The 15,640-nt window shown below is 38.5% G+C and overlaps 1 protein-coding gene across 1 annotated transcript in view; it reads right to left on the minus strand.

Moving 5' to 3' along the window:
• The window catches only part of pkp3b (plakophilin 3b), a 28,589-nt gene that overhangs the window by 6,066 nt on the left and 6,883 nt on the right, over positions 1-15,640 (minus strand). The window contains exons 2-8 of the mRNA XM_015051473.1: positions 12,321-12,409; positions 9,005-9,588; positions 8,165-8,288; positions 7,218-7,422; positions 6,925-7,084; positions 1,979-2,087; positions 118-282 (exon numbers count right to left, since the gene is read on the minus strand). Of these exons, the coding sequence (XP_014906959.1) occupies positions 118-282; positions 1,979-2,087; positions 6,925-7,084; positions 7,218-7,422; positions 8,165-8,288; positions 9,005-9,588; positions 12,321-12,409 (1,436 nt within the window). The remainder of the gene's footprint in view (positions 1-117; positions 283-1,978; positions 2,088-6,924; positions 7,085-7,217; positions 7,423-8,164; positions 8,289-9,004; positions 9,589-12,320; positions 12,410-15,640) is intronic.

Here is a 15,640-nt window from a genome sequence, read left to right on the forward strand (position 1 = left end):
GATTGCCAGTGGGCCTGTTGGAACCACACTGTTCTGGTTCCTGACACCCTGAGTGGTCAAGAAATGCCCCTCTGTAAAAATCTTAGAAGTCTTAGCATCCAGTGACAAAGACCTCACCTCATTGTTCTTTTTGCTCTGCACAGTGAAACAGCCAATCATCTCATCAGTTCTGGAGGCTGAAGCTCTGGATGGGCCCTCCAGGTGGAGGCGGACTGACGGAGGAAGCTCCACGTACAGCTGGTACGATAGATTCCTCATCACACACAAGGAGTTTTCTAAACCCTAAACAGGAAGAAAACACAAGATTCAACTTCAGACTAGAAGACTGCTTTTTAAATTTTTAGTAATGGTTCACATAATGCGTTGACTTCAAAGCATAATTAATTTTATGTGCAACTTATTTTTATTTGAAGTTGTGGAACACATGGCTTTTTGAGACTAAAATATCTATATGTAGAAGCTCTAGAGCAACAAACACACACTAAGTGACACTGTAGTTTATATTCAAAGTGACATCAAATGTTTCAGCTGATATTTGGAACCACATTTAGAAAGCAGGAAAATAAAAACACCACAGACATGAGTCGTGTTGGAAAAACAGAGAGCTTTTCCATAAACAGGAACCACTAGTTTCTGAAAAGGATGAGAAAATAGGAAAAATTCCAGAAATTACAGCAGGATCACTGAGGAGTAAAACCACAACAACAACACATAACTTCTAATTTATTAACAATAAACACATAGTATGGGCCGTCACATGATGCAGTGGCTATAGACAGAGGCTAGAACCCCGAGACTGTAACCGTGAGTTCAGCTCCTGTCCGCGGTTCCTTTGCTGCATGTCTTTACTCCCTTTTCTGACCCCTTCACATCAGGTCCATTAGAAAAGCAAGTCTTCAGTGAGACGTGCTCAGACAGACCAAGACAAATATTTCATTTATTGTAAAATTCACTGATTTGATGAAAGCAAAGGAACATTTTTTATTGACTCTAAGGAAATAAATGCTTAACACATTTTAAAACACTACATCAACTTTAAAGTTGCAAAGTAAAACAAGCACTCAACTCTAATATATTGCAATAAAAAAGCCCAAAAAATAAGCAAAAAATATCAACACATTCTTTGTCAAGATCTTTGTCGTTCACCGTCCAGAGCAGGACAACGTCAAAAGGTGGGTTATTATTATCATGTGTGAGTCTCTATTTTTTCCCATTTGTTCTGAATCACTTTCAGATGAGTGTTGTGTTGCTCTATATGAGTGTTTCCCAGCCCTGGTTCTTGAAGCACACCTCACTGCATGTTCCAGATGTTTCCTGATTTAAGAGCCTGTGAAAAGATGTTTAGAAGATTCTGACTTTTGACACAGAGAGCCCAGCGCCCCCTATGCCTAAAGAAGTGTATTAGAAGTCACATGATAAAAACAGACACAAATTGTCAGCGGTTCATTAATTTTTCCTTTAAAAGTAGGTTAAATCTTAATACGTCTTCCATTTTTTTATTCTATTTCCTTAATAGGATGCAAAATTTCTGGAGCTAGGAACCATGCATCCTGGTTCCATGGTAACTGAAAAACCTTGTAAGAAATAATTTACCCGGCCATGTTCACTGGTTTGTGGCCTGGTTCTAATACACCATAGTATTGTTATTATAAGCCTTTATTTCACCAGAAATATTCCATTAAGATTAAAAATCTCTTATGTAAGTAAAACCTGGCCAAGGCTGGCAGCAGCACATAGAATTACTACCACTGGGTTAGTGAAAACCAGTAAAATCTCAAATAATGGCCACCAGGAGCAAATGTAATGACACCATCTTTGTTAATCAGACGTCATCTTTCTATGTCTGTTGGGTTTTTACCTGCTCAGAGCTGCTGGTATTTTAGGCAGTCTGCAGTAACGATGTCCAATGGTTCTGAAATCAGACCTCTTTGTATGTACTACTGCATTATTTACAGCTTGTTAGTGAGATTCGGGTTACCTTATCATCTCCTCTTTCCCCCAGCTGAATGTAGCACACCAGAGAGTCCACCAAACCCTGCATGCTTCTCATCTTCCGTCTCGTTCTCTCATTTACTGAGCTCAAGTTCCTAAACATACAGACACGAGGTAAACACACAAACAGACACATTCATACCCAGCAGGAAACATGTCACTGCAGAGGTCACTTTGATCTGATTATTATAAAATTCAACCTGTTTTATCTCAGTTCTGGACTAAATTTTCTAAGCATAAAGGCATGTCTAATCACTAGAGGTGGGCCAAAAAAATCAATTCACATAAGATTATCTATTGTCGATTTAAAATGTGCAGTGACATCAGAATGTGGTGACGTACATCAGAGGAAATTACAAAAATCAAAGAAAGATTCAAACAGCAAACATTTGGACTCATTTTGGTTTTTATCGATACCTGGGAAGAACGAGCCTGACAGGAGCTTCACCGTGTGCAAGCTTTGTAAAATGAACATTGATCACTTTGGGAATACCGCAGATATTACATTTAATTCATTTCAGTTTATTTATTTGATGGCATTTCACAACAAGAGTCCTCTCTTTACAAAAAAATCATTATAATTCAATCACATCCATACATTCTAACTGATCTTAGTTATCAAACAGTAAAGTGTACGGAATTAGTTATTCTAAGTAGTTAAAAAATTTCTGTCTAAGGAAACCCAGCAGATTCCACCAAGTTATTGACCTGCAGCAAATATGTGGAAACAGGCTGCAGCCTGGCTGAGGAACTGTTCCTCTGGTACGGAGCTCTGAGAGGAGAGTGTGATTGGTCAGAAGTTTGTGGGCGGGTTTTATGCAGAACTAAGCTCAGACAGTAATATTGATATTTTGCTTCAACTAATCCTCTTCCATGACCTGCTTTTTGTATCCGCAGGTGACACGAATCTGACACAGTGATGAATTATGTAAATTTGTATGGTTAGTTACTAAATAATTATAAAAACGGTCAAATGACTAAAAACTCCTCCACTGAGGAAGCTGTCTGCAATTTCAAAGTGGATTTAGGAAAGGTAGAAGTACTATAGACCCTATTTTGTGTTTAGAACATGAAATCAGAAAAGGGCAAGTTAATAAGGAGAGTGTGGTGGCGGTTTTCTTTGACATATAGAGAAAGCCTATGATATGATGTGGAAAGAAGGGTTTTTAATTAAATTAGGGAAAATGGGGGTTAGAGGATCAATGTTTAATTGGATGAAATATTTTTTACATAATAGATCTATACAAGTAAGAATAGGTCAACAATTGTCAGAAAAATATTTTGTTGAAAATGGAACTCCTCAAGGAAGCATTGTGAGTCCTTTGTTTTTCTCTATTATGATTAATGATATGCTTGACAATTTGGAGAGTGGTATGGGTTGTTCATTATTTGCTGATGATGGAGCAATTTGGAAGAGAGGTAAGAACTTGAAATTTATAGTTAAGAAATTACAAGAAGCAATATATAGTATAGAAGAGTGGTCATATAATTGGGGTTTTAAAATTCCAATAGATAAAACAAAGACCTTATTTTTCACTAGGAAGAAAGTATCTAATGATTTAAACTTGTATTTGTATAAACATGATTTAGAAAGAGTAAATGAGTTTAAATTTTTGGGTTTGTGGATGGATGAAAAACTCACTTGGAGTAGACATATTCAAAAAGTAGTGGATAAGTGTAAGAGAGTTTTAAATGTTATGAGATGTTTGGTGGGAAGAGAGTGGGGCGCTGAGAGGAAAGCATTGAAAACGATATATACAGGTTTAATAAGATCTGTATTAGATTATGGTAGCCTGGCCTTTGGATCAGCATCAGAAACACTTCTTAAAAAATTAGACATTATTCAGTATCAAGCCTTGAGGTTGTGTACAGGAGCCATCAGAACAACTCCGATCTCGGCTTTGTTAGTTGAAATGGGGGAAATACCACTTTACCTCAGAAGATTACAGTTAAGATTATCTTACTGGAGTTATTTAAAGGGTCAGTATGAAAACCATCTATGTCAAGAAATTTTAAAACCTAGCTGGGAAAAGGGGAAAAAGACTTTAAAATCCTTTGGTTGGGAGATAGAGAGCGACGCGAAAGATTTTGATTTATCATCTATAAAAATGAGTGAAACAGTTCCACTATCACCGGTCCATCCATCTCTGTTTCATGAAATCATTGTGGATTTATAAGGAAATATTTTAGAATCATACTCAGTGCAATCATATATAGAAAATAAATACTTTGATTATGTTCAAGTGTATACAGATGCATCTAAAAGTTTAAGTAGCAACAATGGGGTGTCGTTTATCGTTCCAGGATTTAGTATTAAAAAATGTAAGAGGATTTCTGATGGCGTCTCAGTGTTTACAGGGGAGATGATGGGAATAATTCTGGCATTAGGATGGATTGAAGAGGTTCGTCCTCTGAGAAGTTTAATTTGTTCTGATTCAAGTTCACCGTTATATTCAATTAAACATAATCAGTCTAATAGTAGGCCAGACCTTTTATTTGAGATTCAGTTAATACTTTATAGAATTCAGGTCATGGGATTAATTGTCATTTTTACATGGGTTCCATCGCATATAGGAATAAAAGGAAATGAGTTGGCAGACAAATATGCAAAACAAACTTCAAAAAACAGTTGCATTGAGATACTGATTCCTTTTAGTAAAGAAGAAATAAAATCTATTATAAAACAAAAGGTTAAGGGAATGGCAGAAGCAGTGGGAAGAAGAAAGAACTGGTAGATGGCTTTATAGTATTCAAAGGAAAGTTGGTGAAATGAGGGGAACAGGAAGAAGTAGAAAATAAAAAAACATTATATCCAGATTATGTTTTGGTCATACAGGTTTAAACAGTACACTATTTAAAATGGGGAAACATCCATCAGGTAATTGTGATCTTTGTTTTCAAGAAGAGACAGTAGAACATGTTTTATTGTTATGTCCAAAGTACTCTGAGGAGAGAAGGAAATTAGAATATAGACTTCTAAAGAATAAGTTACAGTTAAAAATACCAGATATTTTGGGATATTCCTCTTCCTCTGAATATTTACGTTATTTAATAAAATTTCTTAAGAAAACTAAACTGATAGAAAGAATTTAAGGTTTTTTTTTTTTTTTTCAGTTGCGTTCTGATCCACACTCCATACCAGTAGGTGGCGGTAATGCACACCATTAAGTTGCTTGCCAACCGCCATTAAAAACAAAAAGAAGAAGAAGAAGCTGTCTGCAGAAAGGTGGCGCTCTCTCAGTGACCGCTTTGTAAAAGTAAAACTAATATTTAAAATTATATAAATGTGACATTTTAAATCTGCAGTATGTAACTTTCATAAATAATATGTTTTTATATATTTGTTAAAATGTTTTGACAGTTTGTTATGAGGAAGATAATCTGTGAAAACGTCGCTCTCCTTCACCTCCTCCCTGAGCTACCATTGCCATCTGGAGAAATACCCCGCTACCGAGGGTCTATCCTCTTGATCCAAGATCCTGTTTAGCGCCAATCAAACTTATGTCCATGCTGCTGAATGTGCTGAAGGCAGAGAAACAACTTAAAGTCACAGGAAAACTGTTTATCCAACATCATCTGTGGTGATGCTAACTAGACTTAGCATTCACAACATGCTATGCTAGCTGCAGCATAGCAGAAAGCAAGGAGGGGACAGAGAAAGAGAATGTTCAGTGCTACATGATTGTGATTAATAGTGCTAAGGCCCGCCTCCTGTCTCTAATTGGTAGTTTCTAATTGGCAAAGAAGCTCAACGTTTTCACAGATTATCTGTCTCATATCAAACTGTCACACCATAGTAACAGTTTTAACAAATATGTATTTTTTTTTTCATTAAAGTTACATACTGCAGCATAAATGTCTCCATTTGTCATTCTGCCTTGAACACCAGCTGGTAGTGGATCACGAGGATCCCTTCTGTACGTATCGTGGCCCCACAAATGGGATATAATTATTCAGCCCATAATACATACCTTTGGTGAATTTCAAGAATTTAAGTGATTACTAAAAGGCCTGGCGCTTTGTTGATATTGATCAGATCTGAATCAGACCATAATGACTCATATAATATGAATTAGGTTGTTAGAGAAAAAAACCAAAACACTGGAGGGTTTCTTTCAAATTGTAATTTTTGCTTGTATTATGTTGATGATGTTTGACTTGCTGACCTCTCAGCTGTGACAAATGTGACTGGCTAACTGGAATTTGAATAAAATTGTTTTAACATATGTTTTTTGTTCCAGTAAAAAACTCCCTCAACAAATCTTTGTGGTTTATCACTTTCAAAGCAACATTTTTAGTGAAAATTCCCAGTAGAATTAGCAAACAAGGATTTATTTCATGTCTCAGGGAGTGTGCAGAAATAAATGGAGTAAAAAAATAGCTTACATAAGAGTAGCTTAGGTATTTCCACTCCTTTTCTTATTCGACACAACAACAAAAATCCATCAACTCTAAAAATAGTGTGGCAAAAAAAAAAAAAAACAGAGAACAATTATTTTGGATTTCTACAGTAGTTGGAATGAGACACTTGCCCTGCTGGCTGCTGGGAAACAGATGATCTCATGGTTTAGATATGCAGCTTAAAGTCGAAAAGACAAAAAAAACTTTCAAAAAAGGTCACAGGCAGCTAATAGAGAGATAGTAAAGTAGTGGATTATTTTGTATCATTAATTTGGTTAATCTGTTGTACAGTTTCATTTTATCTTTGCTCAGGTCCTGTTAATCTAAGTAGATTAACAGGAAGGGAGGTTTTGCTCTGGAAGTAATATGTGCTAATATCAGCAGTGTTGTTGTTGACACTGGGCTGCAGACTGTGTGTCTCAGACTCCTGCTGTCTGGTTGGATCTGCAACATCAACAGCTTCCTGTCAGTCAATTTGTTTGTCTGTCATGTCGCTCCAGTTTATCCGGGGGATCTTGGTCTGGTTCTCACCTGAGGCAGCCAGTGGTATTGTTGAAGATCTCTCTCTCAGACGGGTTCAGAGGGATGCTCTTGCAAAGTGGAACCAGAATTTTCTCAGTCAGAAGTGGCAACGCTTCCACAGCCAGCCTATCCTTCAGGTTGTCTCTGGAGGACAGATTCCAAAGGACACCTAACACACAGAAAATACCGGAATGACTAGTGACACACACATATACATTTCTTTTTTTCACACAGACTTATACTGTGGTGCATATTTGCTCACATAACAAGCTTCCTCTGATGTTGGGATGTTACATTCCTACCTGTGATGGTCTTCCACAGCTCCTCGTCGTGTTGGCTCAGGATGTTGACCAGAGCCGTCAGTCCTCCTGCCTCTATCAGGGCCGCCTTGTTGTCAGCATTCTCATATATAAGATTTCGTGTAGCCGCTGTAGCATAGCGCTGCACCTCTAAATGGTCACTGGAGAAAAGCTGCACCAGCGCAGGAACGCCACCCAAAGCACGGACCTTGGCACACACAGAGAACCTCTTACACACTTTGCACTTTTATCAAATCTATCAAAACTAAGCCTTGAGTTTGGAAATGACAGACATCCCCATTCTCCTGTACACAAACCTATCAGAAAAAAATATTTTACCTTCTGTTCAAATTCTGATTAAATCCACAGAGTAACAATAACACTCTCAGAGTAATCTAAAGTTTATGCAGCAGTTTTTTGGGAAAACTGGACACTTTGGAATAGCAAGAAAACAAAACATACAGTGTGTGTTGCGTGTGGGTGTCTGTCTTTTAGGGAAAAATACAAAATACAGAGACATCAGTTCATGTCCTCTTATTATTAGAGCTACCTTCCAATCTAATATTATCTGCATGAGGAAAAAATCTGTGTGTGCAGGGAACCAAAAGATGCTTTAGACCAGGGAACCACATTCTCCTAACTGTGTATATATTCAGTGTATACTAATTGGAATATAAATCATTTTTAATGTTTTCTAAAAACCTTCAGAAGAATTGGAACACTGAACAATTTCAAAACTAAACTCTTTAATGTACATTATTAGGCTTGACCAGCACAAAGTAATGAAATGGAAGAACAATTCTACATGTCTGTAAAATGTTTTTACAAATAAAAATCAAGAGTATGTAGCTTGCATAGCCATTTAGTCCCTGTTACATTAACAAACATAAATGAAATACAGGGCAACAAATATAGTCAAATATAACCACAAACCATCAAACTTAAAGTACCTGATTCTTGGCATTGTTGCTATGGTAACATTGGTGTTGTATATAAGCAGCTCCCAAAACTTGCAGAGAAGTATTTGGTTCAGAAAGATATCTGACAGCTGTGGGCATGTCAATGCTCTGCATCCTACACACACACCCACGCACACACATACGCATGCACACACAAGAGAAAAAGACAGACTATATTAATGCAGATTTATTTCATATGAAACTGTTTTAATGAGTCAGCAGCAGTTCAAACAGTTAGAGAGGATCTCTGCAGACCTAATGTAGTTAATCTGGTTAGAAATGTGGGACAGTAAATATTTCACTTGGCTGTGATGTTTTGCACTTTGTACTAGTTGTCCTCTACAGTCAATGATTTTCTTCCACATCCATAGGTAAACAGGAGACTTGTCCTCTGTCCCTGTCTGTCCCTCACAGACTCAGTCTTTATTATTAGCACCAGTTTTAATCATCTAAATATTCATCTAAACAACTTTCTTGGGAAAGTGTCGAAAAATTACATGACTGAATGTAAGATTGAACTTAAAGTTGGTATGAAATCATGTCAACATTTATGATTTATTTTTCTTTGTATTTATTTACCTGCTGTCATGATGACATGTTTTGACCAAGTGTTGGACATGTCCAATTATTAAGACTTTTTAGAGCTATTTTGTTTTCTTTTTCAGTCACTTCAGTCTGACAGAGTTATTGTGCAGGAACCAGGCAGGTTAGTATGAAATCTTCTTCTGACTGATACCTGACAGACAATCTTGTGCGGAAAGTTTTTATAAACAGACACAATTTTCCGTGGATCAGCTTTAGATAGATAAAAAATGAATTAAGTGTTCTCACTCTGCCAGAGGATCGTTGCTGTGTATGGAGGCGGCATCCATGATGTCTGCTCCCTTGCCGACGCTCCTCAGAGAGCGCAGAGAGGCGGCCCGGTGCAGTTGGGTGTACTGGGCCGTGGCCTGGTTGGTCCTGGAGGCATGATGCTGCCACTGCCCTGTCATGCTGTCCCCAGCACTGGTGAAGCCCCGGCCGTTCCCCTCCGGCCCCAACGCAGAGTTGTGCTGCTGGTAGTACTGCTGTCTGTTGGTGATTCTGTTGATGATGCGATGAGACGGACCTTTATAGGTGTACTGGTAGGGCAGCTCCTCCTCCTGCCAGGGCCCTCTCTCCTGGGCCAGGACCCCGCTCAGGGACCGCCTCAGGCTTCCAGGTGGAGGAACACTGAAGGGCACAGAGGAAGACTCTGGGTGGAGTGGACGGGCCAGAGGTAGCGCTCTGTGGTCATCCTGGCACAGGGACTTGGAGCGTTGGCTTCGACTTTGCATGTGAGAGGTGTAGAAGCTGGTCTGGATGGAGGCGCTTTCTTTATGCCTGACCTGAGAGCTGCCAGACATCCCAGAGGCCTGAGATGACACTGCAGACACCTGCAAGGTGGTTGGTCAGAGGAAAGCAGATCTTAAGAGACTTTTCTCACAGGAACAGGAAATAAGATTTGTTATCAAAACTACACAAATAGTACACTGTTCTATATTACAATGTCACCAAATGACTCTGAACCATCCAATCACTGAACAGATAAATGTGTGACTGTGTCATAACTTTCTCCAGCTGAAAAGAAACAAAACTGAAGTTTTTATCTTTGGACCTAAAGAGGAACAATCTAGAGTCAATGCACAGCTTCAGTTATTACAGTTGAAAACTAGAGATCCGAAACCTGGATGTAGTGATGACCTCTGACCTGAACCACAAATACAGATACACAAATACAGTTACAAAATCAGCCTTCTATCGCCTGAACATTTCCAGAATTAAAGGACTGACGTCTCAGCAAGATCTAGAGAAACTTTGTTTATCTTTATTCACATTGATTCACGGAACTTTGTCTTCTCAGGTCTGCCTAAAACATCAATCCTCCATCTGCAGCTGATCCAGAACGCTACTACTGGAGTTCTGACTAAAACCAGGAAGATAGAGAACATCTCCCAGTTCTACAGTCCTTCACTGAGAGAACAGACATCACTAAACTGCTTAGAACCTAAATAAATTATAGATTTGCTGTTGTCGCATCAACCTTTCAGATCTCTCAGGACTTCTGGTTCTGGTTCTGCTTCTGCTCTGCATCCAGAACCAAACATGGAGAAACAGCATTCAGCTTCTACTCTCCACAAAACTGTAACAAACTTCCAGAAAACTGCAAAACTGCTGAAACATTGAGTTCCTTTAAATCGATGATAAAAACCCAGCTGTTTATTTGTTTTTGAACCATAGAAGCGTTTTTCATTAAAAAAACAAAAACAAAAAAAAACAACCTTGGAGGGTTGAACAACGCTGTATGTCTCATTTCATTTCATAATTAATTAATTAATGGAACATTGATCAACATACTTTATGGGTATTGATAATTAAAACAATTTACAAAATGCAATGTCTGTTACTAGTTACACAATTGTTGACTGCATGATGTGTTTATGATGTTTGTATTTCATGATGCAAAGCACTTTGAACTGCCTCTGCTCCACAAATCAACTTGATTGATATTTTTGATAAAAACTCAACAAGTTTTTATAGTAGTGAACTACACATCAGCATTGTTAGTTTTCTTTACAGACTGGTTGCTGATCAGCAGGAAGCTGACTGTGGCGTTTGTATTGTTAGACAGGTCAGTTAAAGGCAGAGTCAGGCATCCTGTTTAGATTTAGTCTTTGTCTTTACATTGTTCCCAGCTGTGCAGAGTGCAGCTTCCATGCTTCTCCTGACCCTGTTGGAAACAGCAGGAAACTCTTACGCAATACCTGCTCATTGTTCTTTTTTTTAAAAGTGTCTGGGAGGAAAAGTGTGTGCAGAAAATGAAAACAGTTAAGATAAAAATCTGTGGGATTCTATGGCTTGAGGGAACGTACTATCTTCTGATGGTTTGTGTTGGTCGGCATCACTGCACTGGAATGACCGCATGTCTGCGTCGGTGAGGACAGATTCAACTCCAGTCTGAACATCAGTCCTAATCCTAATCACTATGCTGACTGTTTTACATCACTCAGTCAGCTGTTAGAAAAACACTGAACAAGTATGATTTGTCTGACAGGGCTGCTGGAGAAAAGCCTCTTGAAAATGGCAACAAGTTAGTTTTGCAAAGTTGCATCTGAATAAACCACAAGATGACTGGATACTTGTTCTTAGTAATTGATTATTTGGATAAAAAAAATGTTCCACTAATCTTTCATTTAACCATTTAAGCCTTTTTATACATTAGAAAAACATTAAAAGATTCAAATAAACAAATAATTTATTTTCAATGAAGTTTCTTCTGCCTAATACTCAATACCAGCATTCCTTTAGAACGAGTGAATATGTTTCGATATAAAACCATTCCACTGCAGCTCAGGCTGGATGTTTGTTGTTCTGCTGAATCGTCAATCTGGTCCCCAGTTTCAGGTTTTAACCAGGGCGGCCATGTTTTTGGCTCTAACTCTGACCCTGTCTCTGCGCAGTATAGAGGGTGGACCATGGGGTTAGAGGGGAACACTGTGTTTTGATACGTATGTAGGTCAATAGTTATATATTTTTTGCTTCTGGCCAACAGCACATGGCTTTTTTTCTTGTAGTTAACAGCAATGGCCCTCTGCAGCTGCTCCCGAGTTACCAAGGACCTCCTCACTTCTAGTTTTTGGTTAATTCTCTCCCAGCCTGTCAGTTTAGTTAGAAAATCATGTCATGGTGGGTTTGCAGTTGTTCCAGTTTCCACTATGGATTGATGGATTAAACAATTCTCTGAGGTGTTCAAAGTGTGGGTATTGTTATTCCAACCAAATCCTGATTGAAACATCTCGACAACTTAACCTTTGACTTTCCTCTGTGTTGGTTGGTGAAGTTGGTACAACTAATGTTTTAGTTTTAGTGAACAAACAGAATAATGAAGAGCATTTTAAAAACTACTCCCAATTGTGCATGATTTTGTGCTGGAGTGTCACATAAAATCCCAAAATAATTTGTTAACATTTGTATTCACAATGTGACATAAAGTCATAACTTGATTTCTTTCAAGATATTTTAAAATAGTTGCATGTTAAATGCATCATTTAGAATTTTTATTAATACATTTTAACAATAAATAGACTTATTGTTTTTGGCATGTTGGTATGTGAAGCTTCGTACTCACAGCCATGGGACGAGTGGGTGTGCTTATCATGGACCTAGAACTGAAGCCGTGAGCCTGGGGAAAACTTTTTACTTCAGGATGAATGCAGTCTACAGAAAGGAAAGAGCAAAACACATGTTATTCATTTTAAATATGTCACATTAAAACATAGCATCATAGATCATTAGGAAAACTGAGGTATTGTTTACGATTCCATCAGCCAATCCTGTCAAAAAACAGGATGGTACTGAACTGCATTTAAATGACTCCATCTGCTCACATCCACAGAATGGTGCTGATTGTTTTCTTATTTTTTCTACATTTCTGAATTAAATGACTGATGATCTTGCACTTTTTTCAATGCGCTTTGAGCGCCCCCCAAAAATTATTTGAATTCATTTAAGGCTGAAGCGATTCATTGGATTCATTGTAACAAATCGATTAGTGAAATAATTTAATAATTGATTAATTGCAGCATACAGAGAAAAGTCATTTTGCTGAAAGAACAACACACTCAAAGCAAAAGTCAAAAGTGAACAAAAATGTATATACATTTTATAGTTCAGATTAAAAAAACAAAAAAACAAAAAAATAACTTTTGTCTAGATAAATTCTACCCAGAACTTTTCAAGAGGCAGTTTTAGCTTCAGCTGGTTCAAATTCTCTGGAAAAAAAAGTCTACTCAGCACCTCTTGCTGCATTTCCATCCATCTTCTGTACACCCTTGTCCCTTAGTTGCTGGTGCCTATCTCCAGCTAACATTCCGGTGAGAGGCGGGGTCACCCTGGACAGGTCGCCAGTCTGTCACAGGGCAACACAGAGACAGACAGGACACACAACCATGCACAGACACACACACACACACACACACACACACACACACACACACACACTCACACCTAGGGACAATTTAGAGAGACCAATTAACTTAACAGTCATGTTTTTGGACTGTGGGAGGAAGCCGGAGTACCCGGAGAGAACCCACACATGCACAAGGAGAACATGCAAACTCCATGCAGAAAGACCCAGGCCGGGATTCAAACCTAGAACCTTCTTGCTGCCAGGCAACAGCTCTACCAAATGCACGACTGTGCAGCCCCCTTGTTGCATTTTAAATCAGTTAATGAAAATTGATGTTCAGTCCAGCAGAAAGGCCTGAGTTTTTCGTATTGGTGTTAGGATTGTTCAGCTGCAGATGTTTATTTTATTATTTCAAAAATAATTGGAGTAGTTGTTTAAAAAGAGTTTACGTACTGCTGCAACAGCACGAAATAATTCTTAAATGTAGCACTCCTGTAGGATTCGTAGCAGTGGCGTATGTGTGCCGCATATGAGATGTGAGACATCAGGAAAAGAAGTAATAATTGAACATTCTTATCACAGAATAATTAATTAAGTTTCATTCAGTGTTAACTGCAACTATCTGGAGCTCTGTCACAGCTTTTAAGGGAAGGCATCTAGAAAATTAGCCACTGTTCAATTCCTCCACATTCTAATCAGGATTTTCTAAAGCTGAAAGAAAATATAAACACAAGATGCATGACACAGCAATATTTGATTTTCTTTCAATACAATACACAAACTAAACACTGACTGGACAAGTAGATAGGCTGCAGAAATAAAATCTGAATGCAACTGACAGATATTGTTCCTCAAATGTTCATGCTGGCCAGCAGATGTGCCCTGGGTCAAAACTACCACTGTTACTGTTACTTATGTTTCTGACAAGCATAGGTATTCGGTGTGGTGAGGGAAGGCATATGAAGAAAAAAAAAAGACTTACAAAAATTGAAGATGCTACAAGAAAAAGAGAAAGACACAAAACAGAAAGAACCAAAGAGGAATCATTCAACTAGGGGCTTAGGTACTGAGGAGAGGAAGTGAGAAAGGAAGCAGAAGAGCTAATTACAGGTGACTGGGAACAGCTGAGGAGAGCAGGCAAAGGAAATGAGGAAATGAAAAAAACAGCTGGGAGAAAGAAAGGTAGGAAAAGACAGGAGAGAAAACAATAAAACTGAGAGCCAAATTAAAAAGAAGGAAACACTGATAGATACAACTAATGAACGAACGTGATGAAAAAAATAAAATTGCACTAAGCAAGTAAACAATAAAGAAATGATCAAAAACTGAAAAAAAAAACTAAACTAGAAGTCCAAACACCTACAGATTGAGAGTTTCACCCAGCTTCAGTGTAAGGAACAAACCATCCAGAGTTAATGGCTGGTTAGTTCTGAAGCACTAACCAGCCACTGGGTTATTCTCACTAAGAATAAACCCAGCCAGACACCAGCTGAGCAATTCACTCAAGAATAATGAACATAGAGCTCCACTGGGTACAGGAGGGAGAATAAGGGCATGACTTCACCAAGAGACACTCAGCAGCACGCCTGAACTTCACAATCCAAGGATAACAGGAATCTCCATGGAAGAAAAAACCGAGTAAGTCATCTTTACTCACAAAACATCTTCAGATGGGTGAAGCATCCAGTATAAGCTCTTAGGATTCAACGTGTCAGTGCTATCGATTGTGCCACACAGACAGCATGTTCAGTGTGACCCAGGTTGTGTATGGGTGTGTGTGGAAGATGACATCATGTAAACAGAAGTGCATGGAGCAATTCCAGCTCCCATTTTAATGTCACCCTGGACACAGAAAGCATGACGCTCCTCCATACAGCTCACTGCAACCACATGAAGGACAACACAAAGGAGAGTGTTGACTGGAAAGACCACAAGACACACACACACACACACACACACACACACACACACACACACACACACACACACACACACACACACACACACACACAGAATACAAGTACTGCAGGCTGGGAGGGAGGAAGGAGGAAATACTGCTGGGTGGGGCCCTGGGTTGCATGCCTGAACATCAGCATCACCACATCACAACTAACTGATACCACCAACGCAGAAATACAGCATGAGCAGAAATATGAATAACTACACAAACAAGTTAATGACACAAATCACACACAGGTTCTGAGGGAGTCAACAAGAGAGTGCAGTCAGATCATTTTACATAAAGAGAAAGAAAACTAGGAATCTATTTTTAAGAATACAAACTAACTTTCTTCTAGCTTGTCATCCTCTTTGTGATGTTTAAATAATGAAGTGTGGCTTTTGGATATTAGTCATTATTCAGCATTTAAGGACAGCATTCACCTCTTTTCCATCTATCAGGATTTTTTCTGCAACAATGTGACAAAGGGACCCAAAACTGCACCATGTGCAGTTTCAGTTGCTGCAACTGCAACAGCTGGAAACGTTGCAGCATTTCCAGCTGCTGCAGTTTGATTTCACACCAGACTCTGTCAAACCAA

The sequence above is a fragment of the Poecilia latipinna genome, unplaced genomic scaffold (assembly GCF_001443285.1).
Source record: "Poecilia latipinna isolate Pla-1442-1.1 unplaced genomic scaffold, P_latipinna-1.0 Scaffold1047, whole genome shotgun sequence".
Classification (NCBI taxonomy): domain Eukaryota; kingdom Metazoa; phylum Chordata; class Actinopteri; order Cyprinodontiformes; family Poeciliidae; genus Poecilia; species Poecilia latipinna.